At 52.9% G+C, this 14,944-nt stretch overlaps 1 protein-coding gene across 13 annotated transcripts in view; it reads left to right on the top strand.

The window, feature by feature from the left end:
- Positions 1–14,806, top strand: part of ODF2 (outer dense fiber of sperm tails 2) — a gene marked incomplete at both ends in the record, with an annotated part of 29,432 nt that extends 14,626 nt beyond the window's left edge. For 8 of the 13 annotated variants that reach the window (XM_084238565.1, XM_084238564.1, XM_084238563.1 and 5 more), the window contains 13 exons: positions 702–773; positions 2,080–2,151; positions 2,256–2,372; positions 2,985–3,170; positions 3,613–3,722; positions 5,347–5,482; positions 8,584–8,694; positions 8,814–8,918; positions 9,792–9,950; positions 11,253–11,353; positions 12,771–12,933; positions 13,358–13,483; positions 14,618–14,806. In XM_084238565.1, coding sequence (XP_084094691.1) covers positions 702–773; positions 2,080–2,151; positions 2,256–2,372; positions 2,985–3,170; positions 3,613–3,722; positions 5,347–5,482; positions 8,584–8,694; positions 8,814–8,918; positions 9,792–9,950; positions 11,253–11,353; positions 12,771–12,933; positions 13,358–13,483; positions 14,618–14,806 — 1,647 coding nt within the window. Of the gene's footprint in view, positions 1–701; positions 774–2,079; positions 2,152–2,255; positions 2,373–2,984; positions 3,171–3,612; positions 3,723–5,346; positions 5,483–8,583; positions 8,695–8,813; positions 8,919–9,791; positions 10,118–11,252; positions 11,354–12,770; positions 12,934–13,357; positions 13,484–14,617 lie in introns of those variants that run through there. The other 5 variants (XM_084238570.1, XM_084238560.1, XM_084238562.1 and 2 more) reach the window with 2 other exon arrangements.
- Between the last annotated feature and the right edge of the window lie 138 nt (positions 14,807–14,944).

Below are 14,944 nucleotides of genomic sequence, written 5' to 3'. Positions count from 1 at the left end.
TACAAGAACTGGGGTACAGGCCAAAGGTGCAAGGGGTGAGAGGATTCACCAGAGACAGAGTAGGGAACAGAACAGGCAGATTGATTGAAGTACACTGCTGTGAGGAGCAGCGGGTGAGTCAGGAGAGGTCTGCTGTGCTATGTGGGTTGCTCCCTGGCCGGCCGGGGACTGAACTTGTGCTGCAGAGGCTGCGGATAGCTTCACAGGTTTCGTCTTAACCTCTTGCACGGCCAGGGGAGGCCCCAAAGTGGCAAATTTTATAATTATTTTACCCCGATTTTAAAACTGATTGAATTGTACATTATAGATGGGTTATTTATATGGTGTCTGAATTTACATCCCAATAGTGTTTCTTAAAAATTAAGTTCTTGCACAAAATACACTTAACCATTTTCTTAAAATTACATATTTACGCCTTTCAATTCCCAGAAAGATAATAGTCTTCTAGCTATGTATAAATACGTAGAAAAAGGATGGGCAGGATGCTTATCCAGCAGTGCAGGGCACGTTAGCTTTATCTGTGTTCACTGAATATTTTAGAAGGTGAACATAATTTATTTCTTCTATAATTAGGCTTTTCGGCGCAGGAACGGAATCAATAGTATGTAGATGTGCGGGTGTGTTGTTTTTTTTCTGTCTTCCTGTCTTCTGACGTGGGTTTACTGCTTAGTGACTTCGCTTCCTTCTGCCTTCCCTTGAAGGATTCCGACAGGCTGATGGAGCAACAGGGAGCGCTGTTAAAGCGGCTGGCAGAAGCGGACTCCGAGAAAGCGGTAACGTGGGGTGCCCCCTGCCGGCGCCAGCAAGTTACTGGCCACAGGGCCGGGAGAGGGGCTGGCTGGTAGCTGGCCCAGCTGGAGCCGGGGCTGGGGTCATTTCTTGGGTCTTAGTTTCATGATCTGTCAAGAGGCTGATGTCCCCTGTCCTGCCTGTTTTGTGGGGCTGATTGGTCACTTGCGGGCTTGCACTGCTAAGCCGGACACCAATCTGGGGGATGATGATGGTGATGATGGATTTTCAAATCATCAGCCTGTTGCCTGAATGTCTTATGGAGTCAAAGTCATCAAAAAGTAAAGTAAATGGATTTTGACTCCCATTCCAATTCTAAGAATCTCTCCCAAGTCAGCATGTTCCAGATCCCTAAGTTCCTCAAGATGGTAATGGGTGCATAAAAAAAAGGGGGCAGTTACTCATGGAGAAATAAATTTGAAAACTCCCCGCTGGCCTGAACAGAAAGTTAGCTGTTTTCCTAACTCACAGACTGTTGTGAGTGTCCAGCAGAAAGAAGGTGAGGCCAGGTTTCCCAGGTTGGCCACCAGTGCTGGGCCGACAGCTACGGGAGTGGGCGTTTCGGCGGTAATGATGATAATGCTAATCACAGCCACATCCCCAGCTGACTCAGAGGCCTGGCAATCATGATACATCAGAAATTGAAACACCAAGTGGCTGTTTCAAAAGAGGTAGAAGATTTAAATGTGGATAAATGTGAGGCTGTCAGTGATGAAACAAAATGTGCACATGACTTTTAAAGATTTATTTATGCATACAGAATTGGGGTGTAGGCAGGAAGTGTGGGAGGTGAGAGGATTCACAAGAGACAGAGGATTGAGGAGCAGAACAGGTGGCTCTACTGAAATGCACGGCTAAGGGGAGCAGTGGGGAGCATGCTGCGCCATGTGGGTCATCTCCCTGGCCGGGGATCAAACTTGTGCTGCAGTGGCTGGTGATAGCTTGATAGTGATATGTCTTCAACCCCTGCACCACCAGGGAGGCCTGCACAGGACTTTTTAATGCTGTTAGCAGGGATTATTTCTGGGCGTGGATCATGGGATTCCTCTAGCTTGGTGTGGGGTGTTCTTCACTGTTTTCCACAATTACCATTTATTTAAAAAATTTTACACACATGCTGATTGCTGATTATTTTAAACATTTAAAACAGCTATTAGTGCTCCCTGTCAGGGTCTCTGGGATGTGGGCCGATGGGACCTCGGCCAGGTGGCTGGGCACTTACCAGAGTGTCTGCTGAGACTGGTATGCCTAACTTTCCCTGGGAGCTCACGGTGCCCTTGTTCTCCCCAGCGCCTGCTGTTACTGCTGCAAGACAAGGACAAGGAGATGGAAGAGCTCCTCCAGGAAATACAATGTGAGAAGGTACCAGCCCCGCCACTTGCTCCTCCTCGTGAGCCAGTAGTGCTTGGCGGGTAGAGTGTGCTGGGTTCAGAGTTGGCTCTAGCACTTTCTCTGTCTCTACAAAGGCTCAAGCCAAGACCGCAAGTGAGCTTTCTAAGTCCATGGAGTCCATGCGTGGGCATTTGCAGGCACAGCTTCGGTGCAAAGAGGCAGAGAATAGCCGTCTCTGCATGCAGATCAAGGTGTGTACTGGGCCTGCGGTGGGGAGGCAGGGCGAGGCCTGGCAACCAGAGGGCGATGGCCTGGCCAAGGCCCCCTCTCTTGGGAAGGCTGTGGCCCAGAGGTTGAAGGATCTGCTACAGCCAAAGCCCTCAGGCTACCAAGAGACTCTGGGACAGTGGCCAGCAGTGCACAGGAGGTCCTGGGGCCCTTCTCACAGGGACTGGGCCAATACCGAATCCCTCAGGGCCTTAGTTCTCGACACCCATGTTGAGGGGATGGTCTCCAGTGCTCCTGTGTCTGTGAGCCAGGGACCCTTCAGGTCACCTCTCTGCCGAGTGACTAAGCTATATCTCTGACCACTGTGCTAGGAGTTCAAGGAAGGATTCCAGAAACTTCTGTCCTAACATTAACCTGTGTTAAGAAATCCTAGGGGTGCCATGGGAAGCCAGGAAGGACTCTGGTGTGTGGCTGTGAAGGGAGTCCTAGGTCCCCACGCATGTGATGATGACTCCTCTCTCTACCTCTTCCTCATTCCCTTTTTCCTTGTCTTTCTTTCCTCTCTCCCTTTCACTCTCGGCCTTGCTTATCTCTTTTCTCCCTCCCCCACCTACCCCCTCCCCCTCATCCCCCAGAACCTGGAACGCAGTGGGAACCAGCACAAAGCAGAGGTGGAGGCCATCATGGAACAGCTAAAGGAACTGAAGCAAAAGGGAGACCGAGACAAAGAGTCCTTGAAGAAGGCCATCCGAGCCCAGAAGGAGCGAGCCGAGAAGAGCGAGGAGTATGCTGAGCAGCTGCACGTGCAACTTGCTGACAAGGTGTGGGCCTGGGCTTCCCCTCCCTGCCCTGAGGAGGGGGGCAGTGGTGATGTGCTTGGGATGGAGGTGGGAAAAGCTGGAAGGAAGAGGCCTGCCTGCCGGGGAGGGAGTGAAGGTGCTAGTGGAAAAGGTCAGTGAGCTGGTAGAAGAGGGCATTTGGGGGCCAGGGGTAAAAAGACGATGGTGGTGGGGTGGAAGGGCGACTGCAGGTGATGGGAGGGGTTGTGGGACAATTTCATCTTGTCGATCACGCGGTGGGAATGATGGTTAAGGAAGGATTTGCAGATGGGGTTGGTGTGACTGTGGACGCACAGATGCGCCTGCTGCTCTCCTCTCTTTCCATCTAACTAGAGGGCGTGGGGGAGGAGGCGTGTGTCACCGGGTGAGCGGTGGTCCGGGTGACCCTGTCTGCTGTGCTCATGGGCCTTGTCCTCTGTTCCAGGATCTTTATGTCGCAGAAGCTTTATCCACTCTGGAATCATGGAGGAGCCGCTACAACCAAGTAGTGAAAGACAAGGGAGACCTCGAGCTGGAAATTATTGTCCTGAATGAGTATGTCTGTGTTAAGAGGGGCTCTTGGGCCCATTGAGGGAAGTGGGGGTGCAGGGGGCGGGGCCTGGAGACCTGAGGCAGGTCACGTGGTCTCCACTGACAGGGGCGCCTCTGGGCTGAGATGTAGGCGGCAGATCTTTCTGGTTGGTGCGGGTGCAGGCTCCCGCCCTAGGCCTAGGGGCTACCTGCCTGGCAACCCTGTGGACAGGCCCGGCTGCACTGCTCACGAGGCCTGAACCTGGTCCTTGTCTGGCCAGTGTGGAATAGGCACAGTGGCGTCCTCATTCTGTGGCCGCTGGTGATCTGCATGTCCTCTGTGTTGTCTGCCCAGTCTGAGCAGCTGTGTGGCTCACACGCAGTCAGGAGGTCAGAGAGATGGTGTGGGAGTAGGGACAAGCTGACCTCGAGTCGCAACCTCTCCTGCCACTGGTGAACCAGCAGCAGCGACCACTCAGACATTGCCATTGTCGGCCATGTTCACTTGTCCGTTCATTTGAAAATATCACAAGGGCCTCCCTGGTGCCGCAGCAGTTGAGCGCTAGGCTGCGAAGCTGCCCGCAGCCTCTGCAGCGCCGGTTCGATCCCCGGCCACCGGCGAGGGTCCCACATGGCGCACAGACCTCTCCTGCCGCGCCCGCTGCTCCCCTCAGCAGTGTACTTCGTCAGTCTGCCTGCTCTGCTCCCTGCTCTGGCTCTGGCGAATTCTCTCACCCTCCCGTGCGTCTGACTGTACCCAGTGCTTGTATGAATAAATAAATAAATAACTCTTTAAAAAAAATGAAAATACCATGCATCTGCTACCTACCAGGCTAAGTGGTGGCCTTTATGGCTACAGCAGTGAAAAGACAAATGCACCCCCTGCCCTGGGTAGTTAACCCTGTGCTTTGGAGAGGAGGCGGGGCAGCCAGAAAGCCACACTCCTGGACAGAGGACTGATCACTGGTGCGGTTAACTTGGTCCCCGTTCAGGAATGTCTTCCCTGATAAAGTGACTTTTTATATATATATATATTTTAAAGATTATTTATTTATACAAGCACTGGGTACAGTCAGAAGCATGGGAGGGTGAGAGAATTCACCAGAGCCAGAGCGGGGAGCAGAACAGGCAGACCGACGAAACACACTGCTGAGGGGAGCAGCGGGCGTGGCAGGAGAGGTCTGTTGCGCCATGTGGGACCCTCCCTGGCAGCTGGGGATCAAACCAGTGCTGCAGAGACTGCGGGCAGCTTCGCAGCCCATCGCTTAACGGCTGTGCCACCAGGAGAGGCCCAAAGTGACTTTTTAAAGGTTTATTTATTTATGCATACAAGAACTGGGGTGCAGGCCAGAAGTACAGGGGTGTGAGAGGACTCACCAGAGACAATAGGGAGCAGAGCAGGCGGGTCTACTGAAATACATGCTGAGGCGAGCAGCAAGCGAGATAGGAGGGGTCTACTGCGCCATGTGAGTCAGCTCCCTTTTTGGGGATTGAACTCATGCTGCAGTGGCTATGGATACCCTGATAGAGCCCTTGTACCACCAGAGAGGCTCTGGGTGGGAACTCTTGACCCCACTCTGCACTAAGACCTGGACTCCTCAGAACCTCTGTAATTGATTCTGTCTGCTTTCACTTTGCAACCTTCTAGCCGGGTGACAGACCTCGTGAACCAACAGCAAAGCTTGGAGGAGAAGATGCGGGAAGACCGGGACAGCCTGGTAGAAAGACTACACCGCCAGACTGCTGAGTATTCTGCATTCAAACTAGAGAACGAGAGACTGAAGGTCTGTGTTATATTGAAGGCCAGGACAGTTGGGTGGAGAGCGGAGAGGCCGGTGACAGGCACTCCTGGTTGGGCCCCAGCCATGACCATGTGGGTCTTGGGAGGGCCTGGAGCCAGCAGCATGGTTAGGAGGGCGTGCTCTGGGGTCAGAAAAGCCCAGGTTCAAGTCTTAACTCTGCCTCTTAGGGTGGGAATGGGACAATTATCCTTTGTTGCTGGGAGGGAATGGGGTCTTGGTGTGAATGTCGTGACATGTACCATGTGTCTACCCACTAGGTCCACACACCTGATGTGGGCCTGACCTGGAGGTTAAAATTGACTCTCTTGAACTGCTAGCCCCCTTTGCATACACGGATTCTCACTTTACCCTCCCAATAATCTTTTTTTTTTTTAATTAATTTTTTTTTTAAGATTTATTTAGTTATTTATACAAGCACTGGGTACAGTCAGAAGCGTGGGAGGGTGAGAGAATTCACAGAGCCAGAGCTGGGAATAGAACAGGCAGACTGACGAAATACACTGCTGAGGGGAGCAGCGGGCGGCAGGAAAGATCTGCGCGCCATGTGGGATCCTCATCAGCGGCTGGGGATTGAACCGGCGCTGCAGAGGCTGTGGGCAGCTTCACAGCCCAGCGCTCAACTGCTGCACCACCAGGGGAGGCCTAATCTTTTTTTTTGAAGAATTATCTATGCATACAAGAACTGGGGTACAGGCCAGAGGTACAGGCGGTGAGAGGATCCACCAGAGATAGGGTGGGATACAGATCAGGCAGACCAGCTGAAATACACCGCTGAGGGGAGCAGTGGGCGAGTCAGGAGAGGTCTGCTGTGCCATGTGGGTTGCTCCCTGGCCGGGGATCAAACTGGTGCTGTGGTGGCTGCGGTGCCTGCGGTTAGCTTCATGGGCTGCGTCTTAACCCCTTGCGCCACCAGGGAGGCCCCCTTCCAATAATCTTTATAGGATAAGGAAACAGGCAATTTGAAAGAGGTCAAGTTTCTTGCCCAGAGTTTGCCCTTGATAGTGTTGGAATTAGGATTTGAATCTGAGTCTGACTCTGGAACCCTGGCTCTTAATAATCACTCACTGTTCATGCTCCCAGCACCTCAGGGGTTAACAGAAGTTGACATTTCAGAGCCAGGTTTGATCCTGGTTTTTAATTGACCCAGGCAGTAACATCTAGGTTTATTTTTTACTGATTTTTGTTTGTTAAATAATATTGATTTTAAGGAAGTATAACATACAGAAGGGTACATAAACGAACACATACTGTCTATTGGTCACCCTGACCGAACCTTACCAGCACTCCATCACTACCCGTTTACAAACATCTGCAGAGGTGACTGTTACCCTTACTTCTATCGCTCCAGATTAGCTTATCTGTTTATTTTTGGGTTGTTTTTTTTTTTTAAGAATTATTCCTTTATTGTAAGTTTTTTTTTATTTAAAGATTTATTTTTAGGGCCTCCCTGGTGGCACAGCGGGTTGAGCGCTGTGAAGCTATCCACAGTCTTTGCAGTGCGGGCTCAATTCCCAGCAAGCCAGGGAGATTCCCACATGGTGTGGCAGACCTCTCCTGTTGTGCTCACTGCTCCCTTCAGCAGTGCTTTCGGTCCGTCTGCCTGTTCTGCTCCCCACTCTTGTCTCTGGTGAATCCTCTCACCCTCTCGCGCTTCTGGCCTCTACCCCAGCTATTGTATAAATAAAAAATAAATCTTTAAAAAAAAAGATTTTATTTATTTATGCATTTAAGAACTGGGGTGTAGGCCAGAGGTGCAGGGGGGTGGTTGAGAGGATTCATTAGAGACAGAGTGGGAAGCAGAACAGGCAGATCTACTGAAATAATTGCTGAGGGGAGCAGCGGGTGAGACAGGAGAGGTCTGTTTGTGCCCTGGCTGGGGCGCGAACTCATGCCGTCTCAGTGGGCCATTGTAGTGGTAGCACTGAGACTTAACGGAGACTCCCCACTAGGCCAGCCTTAACTTGCCTGTTTTTGACTTTGTGTCTGGCTTTTACCTGGCATGATGTTTGTGAAAACTGTCCATGGTGTGTGTGGGGCAGATTATTCCTCCCCAGTGCATCACTGCATAGCAACGCCACAGTATTTATTTTTGGCATAGATGAACATTTGGATTATAGAACATTTTTGTGCATTCTTTGGTGCACATATTTGGTGTGTTTAATAGTCTAAAATCTTGAATGATTGCCGGGTCATAGGGTGGTGGTGTACGTAAGTTCAGCTTTGGGAGATGTTACATTCCCGTGGCAGAGGGGGACGGGGGTGGGGTGGGGGGTGGGGGGGGAGTGCGTTAACAGTTGCACCAGGTCTCCTTGTAAACACTTGGTATTGTCGGTCTTTTTCATTGTCTCATATACTCTCATGGGAATGTATTAATATCTCATGTATTGTAGCTAAATAGTAACAATTTAAAAATAGCTGCTTACCGGATTGGCTACATACCATACATCCATGCAATACAATAATTACAAAGATGGAATTGACTCAAAGTAAAAGTTTAACATGTCACAGAAATGGGATGTAGATGTGACCTACAGCTCCAAATGTTAACTGTGGCTGTGTATTTCTCTAGTGTTTTTTCCCAACACTGCCATACGTGTTCAAATACCCATCCATTCTCTGCACTGGCTTTTCTTATTCAGCCACATCCATGGGTGTCTTCTTAGGTCAGTTCTGTTTTGAGCTTGCTTTCTTTTAAGTGGCTGTATTATTTTCTGGAGATCCTATGACGTGTTTTGTCCCATGAGCATTTGGGTTGGAGGAGGACATTTATTGACTGGAGAAGTTCACAAGATGATTTCTTTTTACAACCTAAGTGTTAACTGAAAAAGGCAATTACAAAAGGAAGGTGGCTGCATGTGACGGCACCATTGATCACGATTTGCTTTTCTTGGTCTGTCTCCATTTTCTTCAATGATTATGTGATGCCTCTTCGGTGCTCGTGCATGCAAAACACACAGGAGCTGCTTAGTATGTCTGTATTCTCCAGAGCTACCCCGTGAGGAGCCTTGTCCTGGACCTCTGAGTAGGTGTGGCTCTCTTTGCTGCCACCCCCGAGTGGTTCACTCACTCACCATCCCTTCTAGGCGAGCTTCGCCCCGATGGAGGACAAACTCAATCAGGCACACATCGAGGTCCAGCAGCTGAAGGCGTCGGTGAAGAACTATGAGGGGCTGATTGACAACTATAAGAGTCAGGTAGGGTCCTGCCCCGCTCTGTCTGGACCATGCCTCTCCCTGACAGGGGGAGAGGATCCCTGAGTTTTCTCCAGGTAGGGTGGGCTCTGCCCAGGTCACAATGCCCTGTTGGTCTGTAGGTGATGAAGACCAGATTGGAAGCTGATGAAGTGGCTGCCCAGCTGGAGCGCTGTGACAAAGAAAACAAGATCCTTAAAGATGAGATGAACAAAGAAATTGAAGCGGTACCACTCCCCCCTCGCTGCCTTCCCCTGCCTTGTCCCACCTCTGTCTGTCTGTCTGTCTGATTTGCCTTTGACCCTCCCTAATTGGGCAAGGAAAAGGAATGGATTTGCTTGTGGCAGGACTGGGCCACTCATCTCTTTCGTGCTGCTACTTTATCCCTCTTCCTCCTGATTTTCTTCGTTCTCTGATTTCCTAAAAAATCTCCCCTGCTTGGGAGCATCCCAGTGGATTCAGCGCCACAGGTAGCAGGTCTCAGGCGTTCTTATCCTTTCTGTGTGGAGTCTTTATTATGTTAACCAAAAAATATGTGCCTCCTGTCTCCTTCAAAGAGATGGTTTGCCATCCAGAAGCAAAGGGGCCCTCTTAGTAGTGGCCTTGGAGATGGGTCAGGCCAGGCTCAACTACTATGTGTCATCTACCCTTGACCGGCTCCTGCTCCCTCAGGTGCTCCATCTCCTTGCTAGTACAGGGATGGACTAAGAACAGACGGTTCCACCTTTCCCTCTGACCTTGGGGCTCGTGGTTGCCTAGCTGGATGACCTTGGGTTGATGACCCTTTGATCCTCAGTAGCCTCATATGGGAGCAATAGCAGTTCTGGTGGTTTGAATTAAATGAGTAAATCGTAGAGTCCTCAGCATCAGGCCTGCGTCCTGGTGTTGCCACGCGGATGCCGCTGTTATCTGGTGACTAAAGGAGCAGCAGCTCAAGTGGCGAGTCCTGGCCAAGTGCCCAGAGAACAACTGGATACCCTCGGTAGCCTGCAGGGAGGGCAGGTGGCACTTCTGCCTGTGGATCTGGCAGGATCCTTATCTGGATCCGAGGACGCTGCGTGGCCCTCGCCAACAGTGGGCTTCTGTCCCCCCTCTTGCAGGCACGTAGGCAGTTCCAGTCCCAGTTGGCTGACCTACAGCAGCTGCCCGACATCCTCAAGATCACAGAGGCCAAGCTGGCAGAGTGCCAAGACCAGCTGCAAGGCTATGAGAGGAAGAACATCGACCTCACAGCCATCATCTCAGACCTGCGCAGCCGGGTAAGGGACTGGCAGAAAGGGTCCCACGAACTGGCCCGAGCAGGGGCCCGCTTACCAAGATGAGCCGCACACCCCCAAGGGAGGACCACTTCCTTTATCTTGGCTGCCGCTTTCTGAAAGGAGTGAGCTATCATCAGTGCTGTGAAATAAAAGTCTGGTGTGCCAAATGCCTCGTGTTCGCACAAAGTGATTGTAGTCCTAGGAGCCGCCCCGCGACTGGAGCAGTAGCCCTCCTGCTGCCGCCCGCCCTGCTTCCCCTCTCTGCCTGCTGCCCGGCCCTTCTCGCTCCCCTGCGGCCTCAACCTCGCCCCCACAGATGGAGATGCCAGCAGACACCGAGCCCTAGGTTTTCTTTTCTTCCATTTTTCTCTTGCTTGAGCTGCTTTGTTCTACTCTTCACAGACTCATCGCCTGAGACTGTGTCCCGAAAGGGGGCTCCCCTTCCTGGATCCATGCCTACGGTACCTGAGAAATGACAGGGCTCTCGTTGGCAGCGTGATATTGGGCCAGGCCCTTCCCCTTTGACTTGCTTCCTCATTATAATAAGAACAGAGCCTGTGTGCGCGCGCATGCACTAGCGTTCTTGCATGCTGCTCTCCTAGGGGCACGAGGTGTAGGTGATACCTTCTCCCTGTTACAGGAGGCAGCCTGGGCAGTGGGGAGGATTTCCTGAGGTCACCGAGCTAATACCTGGCACACGGGATTGCAGCCCAGCCCTTCTCTCTGGTCCCCGAGCCCAGGATCTCAGAGCTTAAATCACCTGCTGCCTTTTCTTGAACCCACACATTCTTAGGGCCTCTTGAGCCTGGATCCCAGAGGCTCCTGCGTAAGGCAGCCCTGTGGATAACTTCTCAAACCTGCCAGTGTGAATGACCTGCTAGATTTCCTCTTGCTTGGCCTGCACTTGTCCTCAGTCACTGGGAGAAGGAAATCAGCGCCACCACAACACCCTGGCTAGAGCTCCAGGGTGTGTGGGATGGGCCAGCTAGGCCTTGAGCAGCTGCTGCCTGTTGTCTGCCCCGGATCCCCGCCGGCCACTGAGCGGCCTCTCTCAATCAAGAAAAGCATCACTGCGTTTCTTCGGCATCTGATCAGCTGCTCTGTGGGGAAGCCTTCCATCTGGGACGCGGTCTTAACCTGTCCCTGCTCTCCTTTCTCCTCCAGGCTGTGCGCTGAGACTTGATGCCTGTGGAGGGCTGCGTGCCTCTTGCTGGGTGTGGATGACAGGTCACAGGGAGAAGGGAGGGCCGTGCCGCGAAACCAGTGTCTTCGTAAACCAGTTCTGCGTTCCTGTCATTTTAGATCGAACATCAGGGGGACAAGCTGGAGATGGCGAGAGAAAAACATCAGGCTTCCCAGAAGGAAAATAAACAGCTGAGTCTGAAGGTGGATGAACTGGAGAGGTTAGAGGCACTTGGTCCCATCTCTGTCCTCTCCCTAGGCCCTGAGACTTTCAGCCACTTAGCTGCTTTGGGCAGAGTGCGTGCAAGTGCGTGAGGGCCTCAGGGCCCTGGGAGGCACTAGGCAGCCCTCAGAGGAAAAGCCGCCTCCGTGGCAGTGGTAAGCATCGAGGGAGAGGTCGGTGGTCTCAGCCGGGACCCGCCCAGGACTGCGAGCTACACCAGACCACCTATAGAAAGGAGCCCCTTCTAGCCAGCCAACAGGGCCAGTGCTCACAATATGCTTCTGATTATCCTTCCCCAAGACCTCTCTGATCTGACCCCCTGCTACTTCTGGGCTGCCGGAGGCAGTGAGAGGGAAGAGTCAGAAGGCAATCAGCAGCCTTGGCCTTGGGCCCCTGCTTGACCACCTGACCTGCACTGTGCTCTTGAGCAAATCACTTAACCCTTTTGAACCGCCATTCTGTCACCTTGGGATCATGGTAGGCTGACAAGCTAGCTCACATTATTGTGAGTCCGCAGTGAGTTAAACTCCTTAAAGAGGTCAGCACACTACCCGACCTGCAGACATGCACGCCCTGATGGTAGTTTCCCCTTTGAATACCAGGAAACAGCTTGCGGGGAGGTTAAGTGACTTGCTGAAGGTCATATCGCTGGTACCTGGCAAAACTGCACCTTAGACTCCTGACTCATCCTTCAGACGTTTTAGCATCGGTGAAACAAGGGCCAGAGCCCCAGTCTGAAGTGAAAGGCCCGAGGCCTTAGGAGCCGCCCACTGCTCCAGGTGGTGCAGGCAGCCTGCAGGCAGGAACTTGTGACTGGGGATCTCCTGGCTCCACCCCGCTCTACTGGCTCGCATGCAGCTAGCCTCAGCGGGACATGCAGAGCAACTCAGAAGGTGTTCTGGAAGGGCAGTGAGTTGGTGTGTGACTATGGGGCGGTCGCTCCAGATGTGCTCCAGCTGCAGTCAGTCCCCTTGCTAAGGGAGGGGGCAGTGAGCAGCAGCAGTTGAGGGCAGGGGTTCTGGCGACAGACCTTCCAGCTCTGCTGACCTTGGGCCAATGACATCTGTGCCTAAGCTCCTTCCTCCGTAAATGGGGGTGACAATGGTGCCCGCCTTCCCGAGCTGCCAGGTGCCGTCTCGCAGGTGACAGGTGCACGTAGTCCGGCCTCGCTCACTCGGGCTTGCTCTTCCTGCTCTGCGTACAGCTCTAACCCGCCGCTTCAGCCGCATGCTCCTTGCTGCCGTGCTCATCTGCAGATGGCTTTGGTTTATTCCTGTGGCTCCTTGGAGATTCTCGGTGTGAGGAGACCCCCAGCCGAGGGCGGGCGGGCTGGCACCTGGCTGGCCGGTCCTTCCTGGTGGGTGGAACAAGACAGGTCGGGGATGAGCATGACCTGATTGAGCGTTTTCACCTAGGAAACTGGAGGCGACCAGCGCCCAGAATATCGAGTTCCTACAGGTGATTGCCAAGAGGGAGGAGGCAATCCACCAGGCCCAGGTGCGGCTGGAGGAGAAGACACGGGAGTGTGGGTCCCTGGCGAGGCAGTTGGAGAGCGCCATTGAGGACGCCAGGAGGCAGGTGGGTCTCAGTTCCGTGACTGGTGAGTTCTGTGGCCTTGGGCGAATCATCTCTCTCAGCCTAGTCACCGCCTGAAAAATGGACATGTAGCAGCAGCAGCCCCCGCCAGAATTCTGGCAAGAGGGTAAGATCAAATGAGCAATTGTCGTAAAGGACTCAGCACTTGACTCACATCACTTATTTCTCACTAGCTGTGTGGGGCTGAGCCAGGCGACCGCCACTTAATGACTCATGGGCTTTGGAAGAGGGCAGGTAAAGCTGTGGTGCACAGGTAGCCCCATAGCTAGCTCCTGCCCTGAAGCTCCAGAGAACGCGCCACAGCCCGCACAGGTGTGGTCTGCCAGACCGGAGAACGGGGCGTGGCCCGGCCTGCTCGGCCCAGTGCTTCATCAGGTACGCCAGCCTCACCTGTGTCTTCCTGCAGGCGGAGCAAACCAAGGAGCATGCGGTCTCCAAGGAGCGAGCCGCCCAGAACAAAATCCTGGACCTTGAGACCCAGCTGAGCAGGACCAAGACTGAACTCAGCCAGCTGCGGCGGAGCCGAGAGGATGTGAGTGAGGCAGGAGAGGTGGCTGGGTTGAGCTGCTAACTCCTTGGGCCTGTGGGGCGGGGCGCTTTGCTTATGACGGTGGATGGCTTCCTTTTCCTCTGGTCACTTTCCCAGCTCTCATGGAGCTCTTGGGCAGATCTCCCCCACTTCTCTTTTTTTTTTTTTTTTTAAGATTTATTTATTTATTTATTTATATATACAAGCACTGGGTACAGTCAGAAGCACGGGAGGGTGAGAGAATTCACCAGAGCCAGAGCGGGGAGCAGAGCAGGCAGACTGACGAAGTACACTGCTGAGGGGAGCAGTGGACGGCAGGAGAGGTCTGCACGCCATGTGGGACCCTCCTCCTGTGGCCGGGAAGCATCCGGGGATCGAACCGGTGCTGCAGAGGCTGCGGGCAGCTTCGCAACCCAGCGCTCAACCGCTGCGCCACCAGGGAGGCCCCCCACTTCTCTTTTTAAACGACCGTTGCCATCCATATACCATCCCTACAGTTCCACCCCTTTAGATTGTATAATTCAGTGGTGTCAGTGCCCCAGCGAGCTGTGCAGTCATCCCTAGTCTAAGGTTGGTTTTGTCATTACCGTGCAGTTAACTCTTCAGTGTAATCAGATGAGTTCAATGTAACTGTTAAAAAAAATCACATAGTGATTCTCTGAACTTTCTGGTTCATTCCTAGCTTTAGTATCTTCACATGACCTGTTCCTGTTTTATACTAGGAAGGCCTGTCACTGTTTTATACTAGCAAGTGTATCTTAAAGTACACAGGATGGTTTTTGCTCTCATTTAAGCCCCAATATTGTCATGGTTCACAGATTATTTGCTCTTAAAAATACTGACGCTCTCCCTGGGAATGCCCTTCTTGGCATGCTTGTCCCGGGCATGAAGCGTCACAGTGTGACTGAGGACAAGCCAGTGGGCCACCGCCTGTGGGTGTCATGGCCACCGGCACAGAGGGCAGGCGGTGGAGACACTGCCATTGGCCTCTGTTGTCCTCATTGCTCTTAGAATCGTTTTAGAAAGAAACCCTTACCCGTCAAGTCATTCCTGCTTCCCTGCGCCCTTCCTGCCCTCGGCAACCACTAATGAAGCCTGTGGCTCTGAGCTCAGCTACCCCTCTGGCCCTCCTCCCAGGCTGACCGCCGCTACCAGAGCCGCCTGCAGGACCTGAAGGATCGCCTGGAGCAGTCGGAGAGCACCAACCGCAGCATGCAGAACTACGTCCAGTTCCTCAAGTCGTCCTATGCCAATGTGTTTGGGGACGGGCCCTACACCACTTTCCTGACCAGCTCTCCTGTCCGCTCCCGGTCGCCTCCGGCCTAAGGCTCACTCCAGGTCCAGGAGCTCAAATGATGCCATGGGGACTGAGGAGTTGCCAAGCCATTCCCGGAAAGCCTGTCTTCTCCTCTCTCTTCCAGTGATGGAGTATGTTCAGGATCTTTCCTTGGCTACTGACTCCAG

Source organism: Talpa europaea (assembly GCF_964194135.1).
Source record: "Talpa europaea genome assembly, chromosome: 7".
Taxonomy (NCBI): domain Eukaryota; kingdom Metazoa; phylum Chordata; class Mammalia; order Eulipotyphla; family Talpidae; genus Talpa; species Talpa europaea.
The sequence above is the reverse complement of the archived record's forward strand: the minus strand, read 5'-3'. Positions and strand labels throughout refer to the sequence as shown.